This window comes from Hipposideros armiger, unplaced genomic scaffold (assembly GCF_001890085.2).
Source record: "Hipposideros armiger isolate ML-2016 unplaced genomic scaffold, ASM189008v1 scaffold_10, whole genome shotgun sequence".
Lineage (NCBI taxonomy): Eukaryota > Metazoa > Chordata > Mammalia > Chiroptera > Hipposideridae > Hipposideros > Hipposideros armiger.
In genome coordinates, this window is record NW_017731360.1 from 6,054,954 (window position 1) to 6,076,258 (window position 21,305).

The 21,305-nt window shown below is 51.4% G+C and overlaps 2 protein-coding genes across 5 annotated transcripts in view; one reads left to right on the forward strand and one right to left on the reverse strand.

The window, feature by feature from the left end:
• YARS1 (tyrosyl-tRNA synthetase 1) overlaps nucleotides 1-9,381 on the forward strand; it is a 34,359-nt gene extending 24,978 nt beyond the window's left edge. Inside the window, exons 7-13 of one of the 2 annotated variants that reach the window (XM_019659203.1) lie at nucleotides 309-444; nucleotides 922-1,007; nucleotides 3,619-3,754; nucleotides 4,692-4,789; nucleotides 5,741-5,934; nucleotides 6,493-6,634; nucleotides 8,156-9,035. In XM_019659203.1, coding sequence (XP_019514748.1) covers nucleotides 309-444; nucleotides 922-1,007; nucleotides 3,619-3,754; nucleotides 4,692-4,789; nucleotides 5,741-5,934; nucleotides 6,493-6,634; nucleotides 8,156-8,266 — 903 coding nt within the window. In that variant the 3' untranslated portion in view covers nucleotides 8,267-9,035. Of the gene's footprint in view, nucleotides 1-308; nucleotides 445-921; nucleotides 1,008-3,618; nucleotides 3,755-4,691; nucleotides 4,790-5,740; nucleotides 5,935-6,492; nucleotides 6,635-8,155 lie in introns of both variants that reach the window. The other variant, XM_019659212.1, reaches the window with a different exon arrangement.
• On the reverse strand, nucleotides 9,341-20,724 carry NHSL3 (NHS like 3). 3 transcript variants are annotated; one of them, XM_019659191.1, is made up of 7 exons: nucleotides 20,584-20,724; nucleotides 15,722-15,892; nucleotides 15,583-15,638; nucleotides 15,162-15,285; nucleotides 14,454-14,570; nucleotides 11,793-14,363; nucleotides 9,341-11,397 (listed from the first exon to the last, which is right to left on the reverse strand). In XM_019659191.1, exons 4-7 carry the CDS (start codon nucleotides 15,175-15,177, stop codon nucleotides 11,375-11,377), a joined length of 2,727 nt encoding a protein of 908 aa, XP_019514736.1. In that variant the 5' UTR covers nucleotides 15,178-15,285; nucleotides 15,583-15,638; nucleotides 15,722-15,892; nucleotides 20,584-20,724; the 3' UTR covers nucleotides 9,341-11,374. The 3 variants fall into 3 exon arrangements, with proteins under 3 accessions (XP_019514736.1, XP_019514719.1, XP_019514727.1); XM_019659174.1 differs by lacking the exon at nucleotides 20,584-20,724 and adding an exon at nucleotides 17,856-18,044; XM_019659182.1 differs by lacking the exon at nucleotides 20,584-20,724 and adding an exon at nucleotides 16,663-16,688.
• Between the last annotated feature and the right edge of the window lie 581 nt (nucleotides 20,725-21,305).

Here is a 21,305-nt window from a genome sequence, read left to right on the forward strand (position 1 = left end):
CTTGGCCCAGTGAAGCAACAACCTCCACAACTAGATTGAAGAACAAAACGACAGCAACTTGTCTGTTCCCCTTTCCCCAATTCCCCAACACTGTTCCCATCCCCCCAATTCCCCAATAAAAATCTTTAAAAAAAAAAAATCAGGAAGAGAAAATCAATTACAATACTATACATATTTATTGAAAAAAAAGTCTGCATATCAGTGGACTCGCACAATCCAAACCTGTGTTCAGTCAACTGTATACAGATTAGTTGAGTATATTTTCATTTTCAACCACAAGAGGTCCCCTTCCCCTCCGTGTCTTCTAGGAGTCCAAAATTGACCTCCTTGATCGGAAGGAGGATGTGAAGAAAAAACTGAAGAAGGCCTTCTGTGAGCCAGGGAATGTGGAAAACAATGGGGTTCTAGCCTTCATCAAGCATGTCCTGTTTCCCCTCAAGTCCGGTAAGACACTCCCTGTTTTCTTCTCAGAGGCCAGGCTGAAATGAAATAGCAAAACTAGTAGTGACCATACTTGTAATTTGTCACAGCAGCTTCCTCCAGGGACAGGCTTCTCTGGTTGTCTGTTGTGAATTCTCATATATTAATGTATGATTAGCTTTGCTAAATCATTCAGTTGTCCATGTGTTGTTACCAGGTTAGGTTCTAAGTGGGGTGTCAGGGCAGGCAGGGATGGTAGAAATGAGGGTGGGGGCAGGTATGCTGAACTAGAGGAATAAAAAGAAATGGAAGACACAGTGCTTCCCCTTGAGCTTGGATGCTAGCTGGGTATACAACCTGGCCATTCATCCAATTTTAAAAAAATAAAATAAAATGCCATATAATAAAGTTCTAAATATATGGCAGAAACAACAAATACCCATACATTTGGGCTAGTGTCATTCGCAGTGAGTTTGTTGATGTGGATCCTTTTTCTTACAGAGTTTGTGATCCTTCGAGATGAAAAATGGGGTGGAAACAAAACCTACACAGCTTACTTGGACCTGGAAAAGGACTTTGCAGATGAGGTAATACCAGAGGAGGAGTAATCCCCACTGAACTCATTCTGACAAACCTCTCCGTCTTGTCCTACCCAGGTTTCTGGTTATGTGCCACAGGGCTCTCCAAGGCTATATATTTTGTTAATGGCTTAGATGAGGATTCAGATGGCTCATAGATTAGATGGGCAGATGGCACAAAGCTAATGTTTGGTGTCCTAATCTCTCTCCAAAGTGCTTAATCTGGAATAAAGGACCAAATCCAAATCAAAATGAAGTATTTCAAGGACACGTGCAAAATCCAGATTCAAAAAAGACACATAACTGTAAAAGGATAGAAGAGAGGGTACTCTTCATTTCAACAAACAGTTTAACAAAAGACTTACTAGGTGGCCATGTATTAGGCACCATGCTAGGGGCTGGCATTATAAAGGGAATTAAATCCTCATGAAGCTCAGTCCAGTAGGCGAGGCAGACATGTAAACAATGATCATTTCCTGTCTTACTGCACAATGAAGATATATACATGGTCTAGAAATAAAATAGGAGGAAGTGATTAACTGGCTGGCTGGGAAAGCTTTGTAGAGGGGACAACATCAAAACACTGTTTCACTTGAGGATTAGGAGTTCATGGGAAAATCTGTGAGAGAATAAATTGTGCAAAGACATGGTAAGATGAAACAGCATAGTACACAAGGACCTACAAGTGGCTTGGTCTGACTAGAGTCTAAAAAGGTGAGGTGTGGGGGTACTGTGAGAGAGGTAGACAGGGCCAGATCGTAAAGGGAAGATGTAATAATAGCATATATTTGGAATGACATGGGGAGTTTTGATTGACTCTGAATTTGAGTTGAGTCGGCAATGAGAGGGCTGTCAGAAATATTAATGAAGTATTGCCCTAAGTCACCAGAATACTCCATTCGTTCTTCATTGTTCTGACTATATTTGGGGTTGTGCATTCAGCCCTGGACTTCAATTTTTTTTTTTAGAGGGCAGTGTCACTGGCCCTCACATGTGGGATCCGAACCGGGGCCCTCTGGCATCCCAAGCCAGTTTTTAACTTTCGCGCCACTCGGCTGGCCCTGGACTTTAATTTTATGAGGATTATTTGACAATCTGGGGTGTGTTTGGTAGGGAGACAAAGGATGCCATGACTGGGAACAGACTCAAAACCATGTCACAAAAACACAGTTGAAAGAACTGGGCATGTTTGGCCGAGAAGCAAATATGGGTTCAATCATCCTCAAATACAGCCTCAAAATACATAGGACTTTCATGCGAGAGGGGTTAGGTTTCTTTTTGTGGCACCAGAGGGCTCAACCAGGACTGGAGGTGGGGACCACAGGGAGGCACGCTTAGGTTCAGCTTCAGGAAGAGCTTTCTAATGACCTCAGTTATGTGGCAATGGACAGTGCTGCCTCACTTGACCTTGTGTCCCCCGTCACTGAGGTGTTCAGGCAGAGGCCAGAGGGGCACTGGAGGCAATGTTGTAGGAGGGTTTGGGCATGAAATGGAAGAAAAGAGCGACCTCTGAGGTCTGAGGGTCCTGAAGGCCCATTTTTGGATATTTCACAGTGGTTGCTTGGAGCCCCTTCTATCTGCTGTCTGAGGCAGGCCACAGAACCTACACTCCCCTCCTCAACCCTGTGAACAGCCCATTGTGGGAATAATGAGAAGGAAGAGAAGAAATGCTTTTGAATAAAGAGCCCGGAGCAGCGTTAAGCATGTGATGGTGCACGGATCCTACCTGTAGTGTCTAACACAGCCGCCACTGGCCACATGTGGCTGTTGAGCCTTACAGTGTGACCAGTCCAACTGAGTAACTGAATCTTAATTTAATTTAAATGTCCACATGAGGCTGGTGGCTACCATATTGGACAATGAGAATCTAAAGCTTTTGTATTGTTAAACATTCCCAAGGAAATGAAGGAATAGCATCAGAAACAAAAATGTAGGCATTGTTGTATTACAGGGGGATATCCCCCCAGAATATCTAGAAGATCCTTTCAGGCCAGATTTGAGATCTAAGAGTGAATTATATTTCAGTTAATTGAAATTTAATTACCAAACTCCTCCCATGTACTAATACTATTCACCATCTTCACCCATTAGGTGATTTAATCCTCATTCTGAGATAAAGGTATTATCTTCATTTTTTAAGTGAAGAATCCAAAACTTAGAAGGGTTAGGTGCCTGGTTGGGGGTCACACAGCTAGCTCTCTGGGACTCTGACCCCGGTCTGCCTAACTCCAGAATCCTTGTTCTTCTTGTTCACTCCATTTTCCCTCTGGCTTTAGCCCTATGGTTTCCTGTGTGAATATTTCTCTGCCTGTAAACGCCACCTGCTTTATGCCACTACTCTAAGCATAAATGGAGGGACTAGAAGAGTTTGATTAATAAAAGCATTTAGCCTCTGAAATCCCTCAATTTAGTATCAAATTCAGTCAAAAGACCTGTATCCTGGACAAGTTAGGTAAGCTTTCTGAACCCATTCCCCATTCTCTGCCCTTCCAACTACACAAGGTAGTTCTGACTCTGCTGGGAAAACACCCTGCATCCTGTACTCACATCATTAGTAGACTCAGGTGTCCGGTGCCCTGCTTGAATGCCTTATTTCACCAGGCTTCGTACGCTTTTGCAGGTTGTACACCCTGGAGACCTAAAGAATTCTGTTGAAGTCGCCCTGAACAAGTTGTTGGATCCCATCCGGGAAAAGTTTAATACTCCTGCACTGAAGAAACTGTCCAGTGCTGCCTACCCAGATCCCTCGAAGCAGAGTAAGGCTGGAGGGGGAGGAGAAGGCTCAGGGAGGGGGGGACGACATCATTGGGATAGATAGCCTGTCAGTGGGCTTCAGAAAAAGGCCTGTCCTAAACTGAGGGCCCAAGAAGCCAGGAGGTCCGAAGTGCATGAATTTCATGCCCCATTGACTCCCAAAATGGAACTTGAGTCATTTTGATTTTAGTTTGGTGGATAGTGTGAAGTGATTGCATCCTGTTTTACCAACGCTGCTGGGAGATGCTGGGATGAGACATGTGCTTTTGATCCGTTCAGCTTCTCAGGGAAGCTCAGAACTAGATTCACCCAGTTCTGTTCCATGTGCTTCTGATTGGCTCTTAGTTGGCCATTCACCCCTCCCAGAAAAGACTCAATAAATATATACGGAATGCATGAATGGAAACACCTAAAGGTGGCAGACCTACTACCTCCCCTCCCCCACCAGCCTAATAACTGAGGGAGAGAGTAGATGAAAATCTAGCATGTCACTTCTCAAAGGTTGCTGACCCTGTTTTAAAGAAGATACAACTCAGAAGTAGCATTCATGGTAAAGTAAATTTTAACTTGATCAAGAAAAGTCTGGATCGTTGTGAAATAAAAGCCAGGAGTCCCATGTTCTATAAAACTTAATGGTGTTTTGTGTTCAGGTCCTCCATTTACTACTTCCATAATGAAGTCCTACATGAGTAATTATAATTTTATAAATCTTTCCAGTAAAGTTAAATAAGGAAGAAGGAAGGATTTGTCAGATAGATAGATAGATAGATAGATAGATAGATAGATAGATAGATAAATGAAGGAAGGTATAATCGATGATTAGATTCTGGGGATTCTGCATGAAATCCTGCTAGTGTCCTCATGTGGTGGGATCAGCAGTTGACTTGTCATGAGGAAGGAGGAGCATTCTGACCCGTTGGGGGTTCTTCTCATTCCCAGAGCCAGCTGTCAAAGGCCCTGCCAAGAATTCAGAACCAGAGGAGGTCATCCCATCCCGGCTGGATATCCGTGTGGGGAAAATCATTAGTGTGGACAAGGTACTCGTTTTTCATCACATCCCAGAGAGGCAAATAGGAGTCATGTTTGTCTGTTTCCATCTGGAGGAAACCTGGCCTGGGATGGGAAGCAACATCCTTGAGGTCATATTGCAAGTCAGAACCCAGGTGTCTAATTCCAGGCGTCAGGCTTTTCCCTTTGCTGCCACTGGACCTTAGGCAACCAAACACAGCCAGGAACTCAGCATGGGGGTGCGGGGCGGATGTTAGTCAGAGGGAACTTGTTTATCCGTTAAATCCAGTCTGATGGACTCACCTGTTCTCTACCAGCTTGTCTGGACTAGCTGCAGGCCTTATCTTGGATCAGCCACTTGGTCTCCAAACAACCTTCCTCCACCCCAAACATACACACACAGAGAGAGAGAGAGAGAGAGAGAGAGAGAGCGAGAGAGAGAGAGAAAGGTAAAGGGAAAAGGACTTCCTTATTTCCAGAGACAGAAGGTTATGCAACCAGTGGCCTGGGACCATTGTTATGGGCTTTTTTTCTCTTAGCATTGATTGGCTTTTCATTATATAGACCCAACCACCAAAACTACTTTGAGATAGCTGCTGCTGCTTTCATATGGTGATACCAGCAGTTTTCCTTCTGCCATCTTCCAGTCCACCTAGGACTGAGCTGGTGCAGCATGCAGCCATAATGGTAGCCCCCCAGATAGTCCAGGCTGTTTCCTCTCTCTTAGAGATTCCTTCCACCTCTTTACACAAGTAACTAGGCTCATTTCATTCAAACCCTGCCTCTTGAGACTGAGAGTAGAATGCACCTCCAAGGCCCATTCTCCTGTCTGCTCCCTGGAACCTGGGAAGAGAGTTAGCTCTAGAGGGTCCCTCAGGGACATCTGTAGCGTGTAGTTGCCCCTTTCTAGATCAGAAGGTTCACCAGGCCCCATATCTATTCCATTATGACTTTCCGGGACTGACATCTCTTGCTGGCAGCACCCAGACGCAGACAGCCTGTACGTGGAGAAGATTGACGTGGGGGAAACTGAGCCACGGACTGTGGTGAGCGGCCTGGTGCAGTTTGTGCCCAAGGAGGAACTGCAGGATAGGCTGGTGGTGGTGCTGTGCAACCTGAAACCCCAGAAGATGAGAGGAGTCGAGTCTCAAGGCATGCTTCTGTGTGCTTCTATGTGAGTGAGGACTTGGGGTGGGGGTGTAGGACTGGGGAGGCCAGCAGAGTGGGGAATTGGCCCATATGATGCCCCTCCACATGCCAGGTGGAAGCCCTGAGGACACTGGCCAAAAGATAGTACGTGAAGGAATTATTTATTAAACAAGTACTGTGAATGAAGCGCTTTACCTACAGTTAACTATCAAAACAGAAATTGAAGGTTCAAAGCAATGTGTACATGCCCACCTCTCCCTACTGATAAGAGGTGGAGCCAGGATTCAAGCCCACTTCTGATTGGCTGTTAAGGCCTTGCTTTCTGTTGTGTCGTACTTCCCTCCCTTAAGAGCCCAGACTTCAGAATCTCTCCTGACATAGGATTTCAGTTTAGCCCTGGTTAACCCAACCCTGATGATGTCCAGACATGTAGTACAGCAATGAGGGACTCCTGGGGCTCTGGCGGTGAGGGTGGCCTAAATCCCAGGAAGGCACCCATGTGAAGGCCCTAATGCTTTGGCCTTTGAGGCAGCTGAAAGCAGTCCGTAGCCTCACTCTTTCTTGGTCCTGTGTATCTTCCCAGGGAAGGGGTCAGCCGTAAGGTGGAGCCTCTGGACCCTCCTGTAGACTCTGCTCCTGGTGAGCGAGTGTTTGTGAAGGGCTACGAGAAGGGCCAACCAGACGAGGAGCTCAAGCCCAAGAAGAAAGTCTTTGAGAAGTTGCAGGTAAACTGCTGCAGTTCCTCTCTTACCTGGGCTGCCTGGACTGTGTCCCCAGGCTGCTCTGTTATTGAATCCAAACCTGCCCTTTTCCCAGCTGGGCCTTCTGGATCTAAGCCCCTCTCTTCTTCATTCCACACCTTTCTGAATGAGATGCCCTCGCAAGGTACTGAGCACTGACAGGCTACCTTAGGCACTGTGTAAGGGACTTCAGACAGTTCCTCATTTGATCTTCAGTCTGTGATAGGAGATTATCCCCATTGTACCTGGCAGAATATCTGCCAAGGCCACACAGGGTCACCAGAAGTGATGGAGCCAGGAACAAAACCCTCCCAGGGTCCTTCCCACCCATCTTGATCTTAGAGTACTCATTCTCTCTTCTCCCTCTGGGGTACTGACTCACATACAGCCTGCCCCTGTCAGCCTTGAATTCATTCATTCATTCAACAAATATTGGGTCCCTAATTAAATATATCAGGCAGTGTTCTAGGTTCTTGGGCTACAGCAGTGAATAAAGCAGCAAAAAATCACTCTCTTCATGGAACTAACACTACCTGTGCAACTTTTTCTAGCTAATAACTTGTTTTCCTCAATCAGACAGTGTTTCTGGAGGGCATTTCAAGCGATTTCTACCTCTCCACATTCTCCTGTATGTGCCAAATGGCTTTGTCCCCTCCCTCCTTTCCAGGATGGTTTTACGAATTAACTTATTTTTTTCTGGCTATAAATTTTCAATGTAGAAATGTAAAATATAGGGGGAAATGAAAAAAAAAACACAAAATACCCATAGTCCTACCACCTAGAGATACTGAAAAATGTCATTAGTGATTATTTCCTTCTGGACTTTTTCTATACATAGAAATATTTATAGTTTGAGTCATACCATGTTTATTTATTTTTAACTTCATGCCTGAAAAACTTCCACATCTTCTTAAATATTGAGGAGGAATCTTATTGTATAGTATTTTGTCATAATTACCATAATTTAACCAAATTATTTAACCTATTAGACACTGAAGTTGTTCTATTAGAATGATACGATGGGTGTCCTGGCACATAGTTCTTTGCGCATATTCATGATTATTTTCTTAAATTCCTAAAATGAACTTTGTGCCGCTGAGTTGGCCCCAGCTCCTGGCGACCCTATGAATGAGTGATGTCCTGTGTCCTGTGCTCACAGCCCTGCTCAGTTCCTGTAGGCTCACGCCTATGGCTTCTTTATGGAGTCAATCCATCTCCTGTTTAGGCTTCCTCTGTTCCTGCTGCCTTCTATTTTTCCCAGCATTATTGTCTTTTCCAAGGAACCCTGCCTTCTCATGATGTGCCTGAAATAGGCCAGCTTCAGTTTTGTCGTTTTTGCCTTCAGCAATGATTCAGGCTTACCCGTCAAAAGATGTGAACATGGAGGCTTTGACAAACTGCTCTTAGAGAAGTTGAGTCAGTTTACGCTACTAGTAGTATATATAAGAGAGTCTTTGTTTTCTTGCAGTCCCATCACTATAATCACTTTTTTTGTTTCTTGTCCAGTCTGACTTTAAAATTTCTGAGGAATGCATCGCACAGTGGAAGGAAATCAACTTCATGACCAAGCTGGGGTACATCTCCTGTAAATCGCTGAAAGGGGGGAACATTAGCTAGCTGACCCGGCATCCTCCTCCCTTCTCCCATCATCCTGAGTCATCTGCTGCCTCCTCAGTTTGCTCCGTCTATCACCTGTTTGCCCATCTCCCAGGACACTGAAGCAGGAAGTTTGGGACTTTATTAGGTGCAGAACTCGGTAAGAGGCAGCTCAACCTCCCCCGAATGCAGGATCCAGGAATGCAGGATCCAGGATCGTCCCAGTCTGGCCACAGTGAGAGGCTGACCCCCCAGGTAGTGACAGGGCGGGGCAGCAGCTGTGAGGCTAGCTCTACCTTCTTCCCATGGCAGCTGACTTGAGAAATCTGGTTTCAGTATAATTCACAGAAAAAGTTTATGCCACAAACCTAATTGGAAAAATATTGGTTCCCAGGTTTTCCTCGAGTTGTCCCAGCAGCTGTGCCTCTGCCTGGGATCTGGTGCCGGAACGGGGCTAATTACAGCTTCTCCCTAACAGGAAATTGTGGGATTTGAAAAAGGAAAGGGAAGGGAAAACAGAGAGCCTAGTGGTCTACCAAGTGGTTGGCAGTTCTCGCCAATGCCTGTCAACCCTGAGGCTTGGCACTGGGGGCAGGCCCGGCCCAAGGCTCCTGGAGTTTCCCTTGATCCTGCTAGGCTGGGACAGTCCCTGGCCATGTTAACATCAGTAGGGTGGATGGTATGGCCCGGTTCTTTCTTCATAGAGGGTGTGGTACTTCTCCATAAGCCATCTCAATCAGTATCACTAACCGTCACTGTCATGAATTCAAATAAAATGTCTAAAAAAAGGTGTCTGGACGGGGCCTGGCTGTGAACTGGACCATCTTAGGAGACAGAAACATGAGTATGTAGTAGTTGCTGGGCCCCTCACCCAGCCTGGGCTGCTTGTATCTTGGACTTTTGACACTGTAATGGGTGGGGTGGGGGAAGGAGGCATAGGTGATGTTGGACGGACACCTGACTTTGCATTTGGCAGTACAAAGCAGGAGAGGGCCACTTTGGGGCCCAGTGCCCTCAGCAAACAGAACATTTTCCCTTCTAAATGTGGGCCAGATGACTGCCCTGTCTTGCGCGTTAAGAAGCAGCAGCCACAGCCAAGTTTTAATCATTTAATTAACACCTTTGAATGAAACATACAGAGCTTTGTCATGTCTCACTCAGGCTTCAGGGCAGAGGGAATGGATTTTTTTGTACAGTAATATATCAAAGACTCAAAAATTTAAAGAAATATATATACGTCTCTCTAACATTTTTATGGAAATTAAAAATCAGAGGCTTTTGGTCTCTCCATTTGCACTATCAAGCTCATTTACCCCAGAGGACAAAGAGTTTCCTCATGTAGATCCTCCATTCTCCTTCGTACTGTCCCACCCAGTGGGGAAATAAGCTCAGAAGATTCTGAGGGAAAAGGAGGGTAAGAGACACAGAATTTGGGCTCCCTCCCACCTCCAGCAACTCCAAGGCTGCTGCCAGGATCTGGTTCCGTGGAGGCTTTGGCCCCGTCCTGGTTCCCAGGGGTTTGGACCAGCAACTCTGAGCAGAGCAGTGCTTACTGACCATCATCTTTCCCCAACTCACTGGGCAGATGCAACATGTACCCAGCAGCAGCTCTCCATTACCCAAAGGGCAAGAGAATGTTTACAGCTATAGGGAGAAGACAGTAGCGAGCGAGGACCTGAGGAACCTGGACTTCTCGTACCACATCCCGTGTTCCCAGCTCTCTGTCTGGGAGGGGGTCAATCTCCTTGGTGGAAGGAAAACAGCTAAATGCAAGGTTCCTTGCCAGACTCACACCTGAGTCACTGTGGAGCCACAGAGGCCAATGGGGAAGGGAAGCCAGCTTACCTAGATAGGTGGCACAGCTTGAAAACAGAAAGGTCGTTAAAATTCCTGGAGATCAGTAGCAGAGGCTGATGTTTATGAGGCAACCACCCAGCCTGCTCCCTAGGAGCACTGAGTGACACCCCCCCCATTGACTAGGAAGTTTGGAATAGAATGAACCTTTGGCTTCCACATCCTTGTCAACTCAGCATCAGCTCCCCCCAGTGCAACCACCTGGGCTGAAGGGTAGCTGCAGAAAGGACATGCATGGAGACGAGGAAAGAGAAAGGTCAGAGAATGGAATCTGTAGGGCCGGATCTGGGCCCACTGCCCAAGTAAGCTCTCCCCCTGCCAGACCCTCCCCTCTACCCACCTCCTCAGTACTTCCTGCTCAGCTGAAAGGGACACAGCTTTGCCACAGCCCGTGCTGCCTCTTAAGTGCTATGCCTACCCACCTGACGCTGATCAGGTGAGCTGCTTGGCATTGCCAAGTGCCCCCCCTCCCCCCAGATGACTCCCTACATTGTTCTGCTTTCTGAGGACAGAGAGCCTATGACCTCCTCCTCTCTGGTTCTTTCTCCCTCCTCCCATTTGGGCCCTGGCAGTCTCCTATTTCTCCCCTGCATGGAGCACCTGGCAGAACTGGAAGGCAGGAGGGTGGTTGGTGGTTAAGTTGAGGTACAGGAAGGTTAACGCCTACTGCACCTTTTGTGCTTTGGAATTCCACAGCCTCACTCCTACCTCCAGCCTGGAGAAGCCAGTGGGAATGCAATGACTTGCACACCTCCAAGAACGAAGAGCAGATTGGATGGGAGGGAAGGGATGGTCCCAGCAATGGGCTGGCCACTGGGGATTAATGCTGCTGCCATGTAAACAGGCCCCTGGAATGTGGCTTCATGGGCCCCGGAGGATGGACATGCAGCCCCTTTTCAAAAGTGCTTTGATTCTGGACTACAGTATTTACATGATTTGGACATGAAGGAAACAAATTCAAGTGAGATGTTCCACTCATAACTCTGGCCTCGGGGCCAGCAGGGGGCGCAACCACCCACTCCCACTAGCTACCTCCTAAGGCCAAAACTGAAGCGGCAGCCACCCGAGGTGACTCTTCAGGAAAAGGCATGAGCTGGATGACTTGGAGGACAGGATCAACACCAGGCTTGCATAAATATCAAAGGCTGTGGAGGTTAAGGCTGCAGGCATCCTCTCTATTAAGTGTCTGCCATATCCTCTCATCCTTGGAGCTGCTCAGGTCCCTGAGATTGTATTCCTGGGATGGGTCAGCAGTGCCAGTGAGGGGCCCAGTGGTCAGACCAGCTCTTTCTGTGGGTCTGTAGGAAAAAAGAAAGCACACTCAGCAAGGATTGGGCCTGGCCACTGAGCCCAAAGAACATCCTTACCTCACCCCAATTTACTGACCACGTCAGCAGCATGCCACAAACATTATCTCTGACACTAATGTAGGCATCACTGCCCCACAATTGACAGAAACTTGAGGCTAGGACAGATAGATATAATGGCAAAGTTGGAATTCAAACTCGGTAATTCCAACGCCAAAGCCCCATGCCATGCCTCTTCACTGTAGTTCAAGGGTGACAGTTCACCTTGCCCAGGCATCCTGAGGCCAAAAGTCTTAAAGATCCAAGGACAAATCCTAAATGGTGAGACTTAGATACCTACTACATCACCAGCAATGGGACCCACACCCCACCACTGCCCACTGTACCTGAACCAGGTAGACCCAGCTTTTGCTCCTCTGGGCCCACGAGCTGCATGACACCTCCATTCTCCGCTGGCTCCCCCTTAGTCCTGTCCTCTGCATAAGGGAGCCCGTTGGTGGGAGGAGCAGTAGTAACGGGCTCAGCCCGAGAAAAGCTGGGGGAGGTGGGTGAGGGGGCACCCACAGAGGGCTTGCGAGCCACAGGTGGGGGAGCTTTAGGTGGCTTCTTTGGAGCCTGGGGTGGCCTCTGCTCTGAGATGCTCCGAAGTTCAGCCACCAGATTTCGCTGGAGGTCAGCCTGGTTCTCAGGGGACACGGGCCGCTCCAGCTGCAGCTTCTTCGTGCCCTTGGAGAAGATGAAGCTGGCCGTAGAGGCAGGGGACTGGGGAGACCGTGGCTCTGCCTCAGGCGGCCCATTGGGCTGGGCACCCACAGGGCCCTTGCTGGCAGCCAGACTGGAGGCCTTGAGTCGGACGGCAGCATGAAGACCAGAGGAAGGGGCAGGTGCTGGGCTGGCCCGCCCTGACAGGGCCCTTCGTAGTGGCTTCTGAGGAGCCGATGGCCCCGCCGCTGGGGTTGGAGCCACTGTGGGAGCACCCACAGAGCGCAGCCGAACCATCTGCAGGAGTGAGGGTGTGACCAGGGGTGCACTGGCATCCTCCCTGGGAACCCCATTACCCTTGCTGCAGCCCACTGGTTCCTTCTGAGGGAGCTTGGCCAGAAGCCCTGTGACAGAGCCAGAAGGTAGGGCTGGCGGAGTTGGAGGGTCTGCGGTACCATGGAGCTGGCTCTGGGAGGAGACAGGAGCTGAGGAGGGCGAAGCAGCCAGGGGTCTAACGGGGGCCGGGAGATCTGAAGGGCCTACAGGTTCAGAGCCAGCCAGAGAGAAAAAGGCTTCCTCTGGTGGGGGGAAGTCAGCCATGGACAGGTCGTGCTCCTCAGGTGCAGGAGGTGGGGGTGGGGGCCAGCTAGGATCTTGGAGGGGCTCCTCAGCAGTCTCTGGGGCAGATGGGGCCTCTTCAACCACCTCTGGCTTCTTAGTGGGTGGTGGGGGTGGATGATAAGACGGGGGTGGGGATGGTGGAGGTGACTGGTCTTTGGAGACAATGGGAGACTCCTGTGGTGGGGTCAGGTATGTCTGGGGGGTTGGAGGGGGCTCAGGACTGGCATCAGTGGTAGAGATGGGCCCAGGGACCACAGCAGGGGTAGCCAGAGCACGGGCAGCTTGCTTAGGACTCTTGGACTTGGAGGGAGGTGGGGAGAAGGGGGCGAGCACCTTGGGGTGAGGAGGTATGGCAAACCTGTCACTCAGGGTAGTCGACATCTGTGAACCAGAACGGTCTGAGGGGGCTGGGTCAGAGGAGGAGGAGGAACATAAAGATGTGAGGGAGGAGGAGACAGAGGCCCCAGGAGACCGGAGGGAAGTGACCCGCTCTGGTTTAGGGGGTTGGACCTTGCCTGGGGAAGCAGGGGCCCCTGCTAGACCCTTGGGAGGGAGGGTAGGGGTACCACTTTGGCTTGAATACCCACTGGAGGGTGAGAGAGTCCGTTCTGGGGAGCGTGGGGGGCGCCGGGAACCACCTGGAGACAAGCCAGGCACCCAGCTGCCTGCTGAGTTGGATGGACAGGGTGCTGCCCCTGTCCCTTCTGACCCACCAGTGGTGGGTGGCCGAGGCAGCTGTGGCTGCTGCTTCCGCTCTGGCTTGGGAGGCAACCCCAAGGACCCATCAGGGGCTGCTGAGCCCCGCTGACGGAGCGAGTAGGTCCGGCGGGGAGGTGGTGGGGGCCGCTTCATCTTACGTAGGGACACACTCCGAGCGGACAACTGCCCACTGCTCCGAATACTGACAGTGTCCGAGGCCTCAGCAGTGCTGCCCCCACTGGGCGAGCCCCTCCCACTGCCCCCCTGTGGAGGGGGCGCCACACTATTGCTGGCCACAGAGCCCTCTGGCTTGCCCTCAGAGCCACCCTTAGAGGAGAGGGTGGAGCCGTCAGACACGATGGTCTCCGAGGACTGAGAGTGGCTCCAGGTGTCACTGGAAGAGGAAGGGTGGCGGCTGCGGGGCTGCGGGCTGGAGGCCAAGGAGAAGCGGCCCAGTGAGCGGACAGAGGCCGGACTGGCCGAGAGCAGGCTGCAGCGGCTCAGTGTGCGCAGGCTACAGCGGCCCAGGGCCACCACGTCCACTGTGGGTGGCAGCACAGCATGTGGGATCAGTTTCGACAAGTAGGTGGCCTGGGGCGAGATGGACATGGCTGGGCTCAAGGGCTCTGGAGGCCCTGCCCCTCCTGTCAGTCCGGGCACTGCTAGGGACATGGGCCGGGTCATTACTGGGGGCTGGGCTCCTGTGGACCGGCCAATGAGGGTGTCATCCCTGTAGACCCGGTCGATATGGCGCTGCAGCATGGCCTCTGCCTTGGCCCCAGCCTCCGCCTCTGCCTCCAGCGCCTGCAGGGACACCCGGACTCCTGTTCCTGAGGCCAGGCCCGCCGGGTGGCCATCCACCGTGGGGATTCGTACAGCATCCCGTGGACCAGGAGGCCGAGGAGTACCGGGTGCCTCCCGCTCATTCCGCAAGCCTAGAGTGGGCAGGGATGACCTGGGAGTCAGCAGAGAGATCCAGCAGGGCTCCCCACCCACCACCGCTGCCCGCCTAACCCAGGGCTCACCGAGTTCCTTCTGCACATGCTGCGGCAGTCCCAGCACCGTGCTTCGCCGTTCCCGCCGACGCCGCCCTGACTTTCCAGATGATTTAGGAAATGAGTCATGGGGTCGGAAGGTGGAACCTGGGGGCCAGTCCAAGGGACAGAAACAATTAGAGCAGGTCTCAGAACATTCTGCAGAGCAGTGCTTTTGTAGACTATTAATAAGAGCTCTGTGAAAACCGATTTCCATAGTCAAGCAGGTAGGGGAAAAGCTGGGTTAAACAAAGCTAGACATTTCTTTTCTATAAGACTTCTGGAAGGTTTTACTAGGTCAATAATGATAATTGCCATTTAGTGAACATTTATTATGTGTTAGCATGCTAAACACTTGGCATTCATTCCAATGATGTAAGTCCTCTTGTCCTCATTTTTATAGAACATCAAACAGAAGCTCAGAGAGGTTAAGAGTTGGGCCAAGGTCATACAGCTGGTAAGGAGCAATGCCAGGCTCAAACCCAGGTTTCCCGACTTTTAACTGTCCTGCTTTGCAGTTAATATGCATCGTGACTCTCCAAGAGGACAAAGGGTACTGTGTTTCCTGAATTCACTGATTTCACAGAGCCTTGAGAAATACTAGATGAAGAGGAAAGGGGGAAGCTGCAGGTGCTGGGACCCAGATGATGCCCACCACCCCTCTCCCCTGTCCAAGAATTCTGGCTGGTGAGCAGACACCTTTGCGCTGGATCATCTCCGAGCGGATGGAGAGAGCGTCCTCTGCCGTGGAGCTCTCAGCCGTGTAGGATGTGGTCTGGCTGCAGAAGGAGATGCTATCTTCATCCGGCCCCGTCCGGGAGGACTGTTGGTGAAAGAAGGGGATCAGACCCTGCCCACAGAGCCAGGACCACCTCCGAGGCCTGGGTGGGGCTTATTATTGCCTCTTCAGGGCTCCTCCTTGGAACTTTGTACTCAGATTGCCCTCAGCATCGCCTAGCACTGAGCAGACAGCGGCTGAACTAGCCTTGAACGGTCATCTAGTCCAGCCCTTCATGATACAAGAAGGAGACTAAGATTCAGAAAGGTTCAGAGACATACCTGCCAGAGGTCAAGCAGGGAGAGAAGAATAGAGTCAGGCTGAGCTGGGGGCAGGGCTCACCTGGAGGCTCTGGGTGTCTCCATGGTCCCAGCCACCCTTGTTCAGTTTCTGTTTTTCTGGAAGATACCAGAAAAGTGTGTTGGGCTAGGCCTCTCACCTTGGGAGCTAAAAGTAGCACTAGAGGGGAGGGGAAGGTTACCTTGGTGCTGTAGGGAACGCAGCCCCTCCTGGGCCTGCGTGTGCAGCTCTTCCAGGTGAGGCGGTCGCCCACTGGGGAAGAAGACATTGTCCTGGTGCTCATCCACTACAGACCCTGGTCCCTGGCCAGAACCAACACTCAGACGTTTGTCACTCTCAGCCTTGGCAGAGCCTAGTGGGACGGAAGGGGAAGAGAAATGAAGCCCAGAGGCATCTGGGCCCTGGGGATGCACAGGCACCACAAAAAGGGCGCTCACAGTCAGTCCCAGACTACACACGGCCCCTGCACATACATGCAATGCCCACTTCCGCCAATCTGGACACAGAAACCCACAGTCCTGGGGTACACACTCAATACACACAGAGCCACATACACAAACTATACCCAAGCGTACACAGATCTGAGTACCCACACCACACAAAGGGCCCCATACAGGGCACGACACCCAGGGCACACAGGCCCACCATAGATGCATGCAACACCCACAGGCGTCGGTCTACATACACACCCACAGACTTCAGTATGTATACAAAGCACCCAAGTATAAACACATCTGTGTGCCCACACGGCACAGAGGGACCTCCACAGAGCACACCCAGCCCTCACGTATACACACAACACCCACAGTCCCCATTCTGTACATACACAAACAGCACCCAAACATACACACAACTGTGTATCCATACACCACTCAGGGCCCCATGCAAGACATACAGCCCATAGCAAATACTGTACATTTCTCTTATCTCCAGACAGACTCTGAGCTCCTCTTTACAGGAAAAAAAAACCCACCCTTTTCATACATATCTTGGTCCAGGTCCAGGCAGAAGAGACCATGGGACACTAGGAAGGGGTGGAGGCTAGCAGGGGTCATAACCAGAATCCCAGGAAGTCCTGGGGGAGAGGGACAAACCATATGGCCTCTTGGGTCCCCTACTCACCCATGAGGCTGCCCCTTAGTGGAAGGCAGGGGAGGGGGAAAAGAGAGACCCAGGCCTCTTCACCCCCAGACAAGGAAGTTCCAGCCTCTCTTGGGGCAACAGCCCCAAGTATTCCCCAGCTCCCGGACTCCCCCTCCTCCCCGCCTACCCCCAGGAGCCAGAGATCCATTACAAAGGATCCTGTTACAGGCCCCGCCCAAGGGGAAGTTGGTCATCTAATCCTGGGAATGAGGGGCTGTGTCAGCACTTTGCAGCTCCAGCCCCCCTTTAAATGGAACCCACAACCCAAGCAAAAGCACTGGGAGGGTCATGTGACCTTGGCGGCACCTTGTAGAGGAGCAGAACAAAACAAGCCCTTTAAAGGGCCACACCCGAGAATCAGGGTCTTTCGTTCAGACACCTGCGCTTTCCTCCCTCCTCAGCCCATTCTTCAACAGCCAGCTCTTGCGCAGGGAATTGCAGGGATCCCACAAGGTCAGAGCTAGGAGGTCTCTCAGTGACCTTCTCACCAATCCTGATTTTATAAATCAGGAAACTGGTTCAAAGAAGCAAGATCTTCCCTAAGGCCACCCAGCAAATGAGAGTCAGACTAAACCAGGACTAAACTCCAGGTTTCCAGAGGGGATTCCTAGATCACAATCCCTCTGCCCCACCCCCCAAAAGTCCAATAAACTCTGGCCCCATCTCAATCCACGCCTGAAAGCCCAGTCAGTTCCTGGGAGAAGGGAGTCAGCACAGGTCTCTCCTTCCCAAACTTCTCTATCCCCGGGCCTCTAAACATGATTTCGCTGAGCATGCCCCCAACTTCTGAGGCACTACTTCCCCCTCTTTTCCACGCCTTACATCCCTTCCACACACAGACCTGGAGGGGATGCCCTGCCTCTCGGAGCTGAGGTATTGGGATGTAATCAGAAAAGTGTGGGTACCCCTGGAGGGAGGCAGTCTCAACCGAGGGCTGCAGTCGTCAAGGTCAGAGACACCTCGCAAACACAACCAGGGCCGAGACAAAGGCAGATGCAAAGCGGCTGGACAAAGGCACGGTAGCCGACAGAGAAGCCTGGCCTCATTACTGGCCCCCACCCCTTCCTATTGCCCTTCCCCGGCTTTGATCCCCCATTCTACATAAGGGTCTGGCAAATGGAAGTATCGGGGATCCCTCCTCTCCACTCCCCCCCCCAGCCACACCCACTCACCCTTTTTCTTAAAGAGCCCGAGGAGCGCCGGGAGGTGGCGGCCCAGGAACACCACCATGACTGTGGGCGCCACTCGGACCGTCCCTATCCAGACCTCTCCAAAACACCAGGCGAGGTGCCTTCACCACAACCCAGCGCTAAGGGATGCTGGTCCGCCCGCCCCGCCCAGTAGCAGAGCGAAGGCTCCAGGCAGAGGAGGGGAGGGGCTGTTCTCCAGGTCCTCCTCCCACCTTCTCCACTGGTCCCGCCCCTCTACCGACCCCGCCCCTCAAGTGGAGTGCAGGGGCAGAAACACTCAGACTCTGGCAGGGAAACTGAGGCCTGGAGTCTGGGGGTGCTCGGCTTTAGTGGGCAGTATGACTAGGAGGACTGGAGATACTCAATTCCAGGGGCAGACCACTAACCCTGTCCCCGAGTCCCTTTCTAAACAGCCCGGAGCCAGAGCTAACACAGGGCTCCCAGCTGCCAGATGGTAGGTAGAAGAGCCACTAGACTAGACTTGGCATGGTGCCCACCCCAGGCCCTCCTGGCTGGTGAGGGTAATCCCCTAGGGAAGAAAGTCAGCTCATGGAGCAGCCAGGCAGAAGGCCAGGACTGCCTGTGGGGATGGCAAGGCCACTGGCAGAGGCCCTTGGAGGGGTGGGGGCCAGCCCAGGACACAGTACTAGGAAGCCAGGGAGATGCCCAGAGCGGAATCACAGTGGCAGGTGGTAACAACCCCTCATGTGTATGTTCAGCCCCACACTTTCCAAAGGACTTTCTTCCCACTTTGGTAATGTGACATCAGCGGCCCAGAGAAGCAGTGTGAACTCTCCAAGGTCACACTGCAGAGGCAGGCCTTCAACACACGCCTTCTGCTCCTCCAACCCAGGATTCTACCCATCGGCCTCACTCTGTGACTCAGTGACTCTGCTGGATCACCAGGCAGGGAGAACAGAATTAGCCACGAAACTGCTCCTAGGTGAGGGCAGTAAGGGCAGCAGCACTTGGAGGAAAGTCAGGTCCAGGTTCAAATCCAGCTCCATCACACACAAGCCATGACCTCATACAGAAACAAGGCCAATAACTCCACTTTAAAACATTATCCTATTGATTCATTCGATCAGCAAATATGTATTAAGCTAGCGCCGGGGGCTACAGTTAAAGGAAGAGAACTTAATCTTGTTCACCTGTATATCCCTAGAGCCTAAATCAGTGCCTGGGTACGTACTGTGAGTTCAACAAGTATTTGATGAATACACGAATGTGGTAAACTACCAATATAATTTTAGATAGTGAAGACTGAGAAGCTGTGACAGGAAGGGGGTATCTTTAGGGGGCATGAAGGAAAGGCTCTCCAAGGAAAGGCCACTGGACCTGAGACCTGAAGAATGAAAAGGAGCCGGCCAGAGAAAGTGCTGGGCTCAGGGCCTTCTACACAGGGGCATCAGCAAGGGTAAAGGCCTTGGGGCAGTGGTGGGTTTCCCAGAACAGAGGCCAATGTGGCTGGAATATGGTGAGCAAGGGAGAGAATGGCAGGAAATGAGAGGAGGGCAGGAGCAAGGTCCGGTAGGGCCCATAGGCCTTGGCAGAGCCTGGATTTTATTCAGAGCCCCAGCAGGTTGGTCAGTAATACTGAAGGTTAAGCTGGGTAGCAACAGTGTTAAAAGAGATCCCCCTGGCAACTCCAAAAAGTGTAGCTGAGACTGTGGCAGAGAAAGTCTGTGAACTATAAACTGCTGTCCCCCAAACTTGCCTGAGGACATCCCTCTCTCATAGCACCTTTCTCTCCAAGTCCCTAGGGATCTAAGAATTCAGTGTCTCCCATGCGGCAAGCCCTCTGCAGCCCCTGCCCCGTTTGCTGCCCCACCTCTCAGAGACCACGCAAGTAGAAGGCTGAGCCCTCACTCTCGGGAAAACAAACTTCCATGGAGCTGAAGAGTATATATCCACAAATCATTGAAATCTATAAACAATCCTAAGAAGTGTAGGCACTTTAATTCCCGTTTTATAGATGAGGAAACAGAGGCCAGAGAGGGCAAGCATTATATAAAGCTGGTAAATGGTAGGATAGCTTTTGCACTCAGGACTTGAATCCAAAAGCCATGCTCTGTCCACTGTGTCAGCTACAAACCTGATCTTCCCTCTGCAGGAGGGACCCTATTATCACCACAAATTCGAGGTTTCTTGACCACATCATCCCCACTTCCCTCTCTCTTAGGCCAGACCCATCCATCCCTCTTATTAGTCCCACTCAAACAGAAAAGAGTAGACCAACACCTGCAGAGTGATTAATTCATGCCAGGCACCATGCCAGGTGTGGTGGATGGCAAACAGTCTGCCCTCATGGACCTTACGGCAGCCCTTCGCAGCAGGTACTGGAAAATACTCTCCAGGTAACTGATTATGGACTCATGAGGCTCAGAGAACTAAGTGATTTCCCAAGCTCTGGCTGGCTCCAAAACTGGAGCCTTTAACCATGCAGGACGCAGTCATCCTCAGCTTCCCCCTAACCAGGGAAACAAGGGCTAAGCTCCTACTAAGTCAGGGATGGGGGCACATCAGCTCTTCAAGGTCCCAGGCCCACAGCTGAGAGTCAGGGTCACAGCTGCAAATTCCCCAGCCTGATCCAAGGCTCTCACTCTTGATAATGCCTGGTTGCCCCAGCAACATCCCTCCCTCCACCCACTCACAGTTTGGCCAGAGCCTGAGGCCTCTCTGAGCCACAGGCAGACACAGGTCTACACACCTGCGGGAGGGGCTCAGGCAACCCGAGTCTCAGGTGGAGGGCAGGTACCTCACAAAGAAACAGAGGCCCGGAGAGTGAAGGATTTTTCCCAAGGGCACACTTAAGAGTCTGTGTTCCAAGACCTTCTGCTCCAGCACTGTCCACAGGTGCAGGCTGAGTCTCCCCTGTTCTTCCACCTGCCTGAGGGAGGAGCCTGCCAGGATCTGAGGACACCTTGGTCCCAGCCACGCCCCACAACATGCAGGGCACACCAGGAAGCACACATACAAGTTCTGTGAGCTCAGATCCAGTCCACCAGTGGAGACAGGGGGGCACACACCTCCAGAATGTCCCACTGCGGCCACCACCACCACCACCCGCACCTCCCAATGGGCACTCCTAGGACCACATCCACAAAGCATACTCAGGCCACCCTAGTCTCTGTCCTCCTCATGTACAATCTGGACTGCAGAGACTCATGCAGGTCCCTGCCAGGTGGCTGTGTGTACATGACAGTAGGTGCATGAGCACACCACTCTGGGGCTTTCCTGAGCCTGGGGACAGGGAAGAATGGGGGAGGGAGCCCCTGCTTCCAAGGCCATTTACACATTTGTGCGCATGCGTATGCACTGTCTTGGCAACATCCTCCATGGGGTGAGGCCTCAACCTGCCCCATTCCAGAACAAGGGGCGGGGGCGGTGGCGCGCCCACAGCCAGGCAGGCCTGACTCAGGGGAGAGGAAT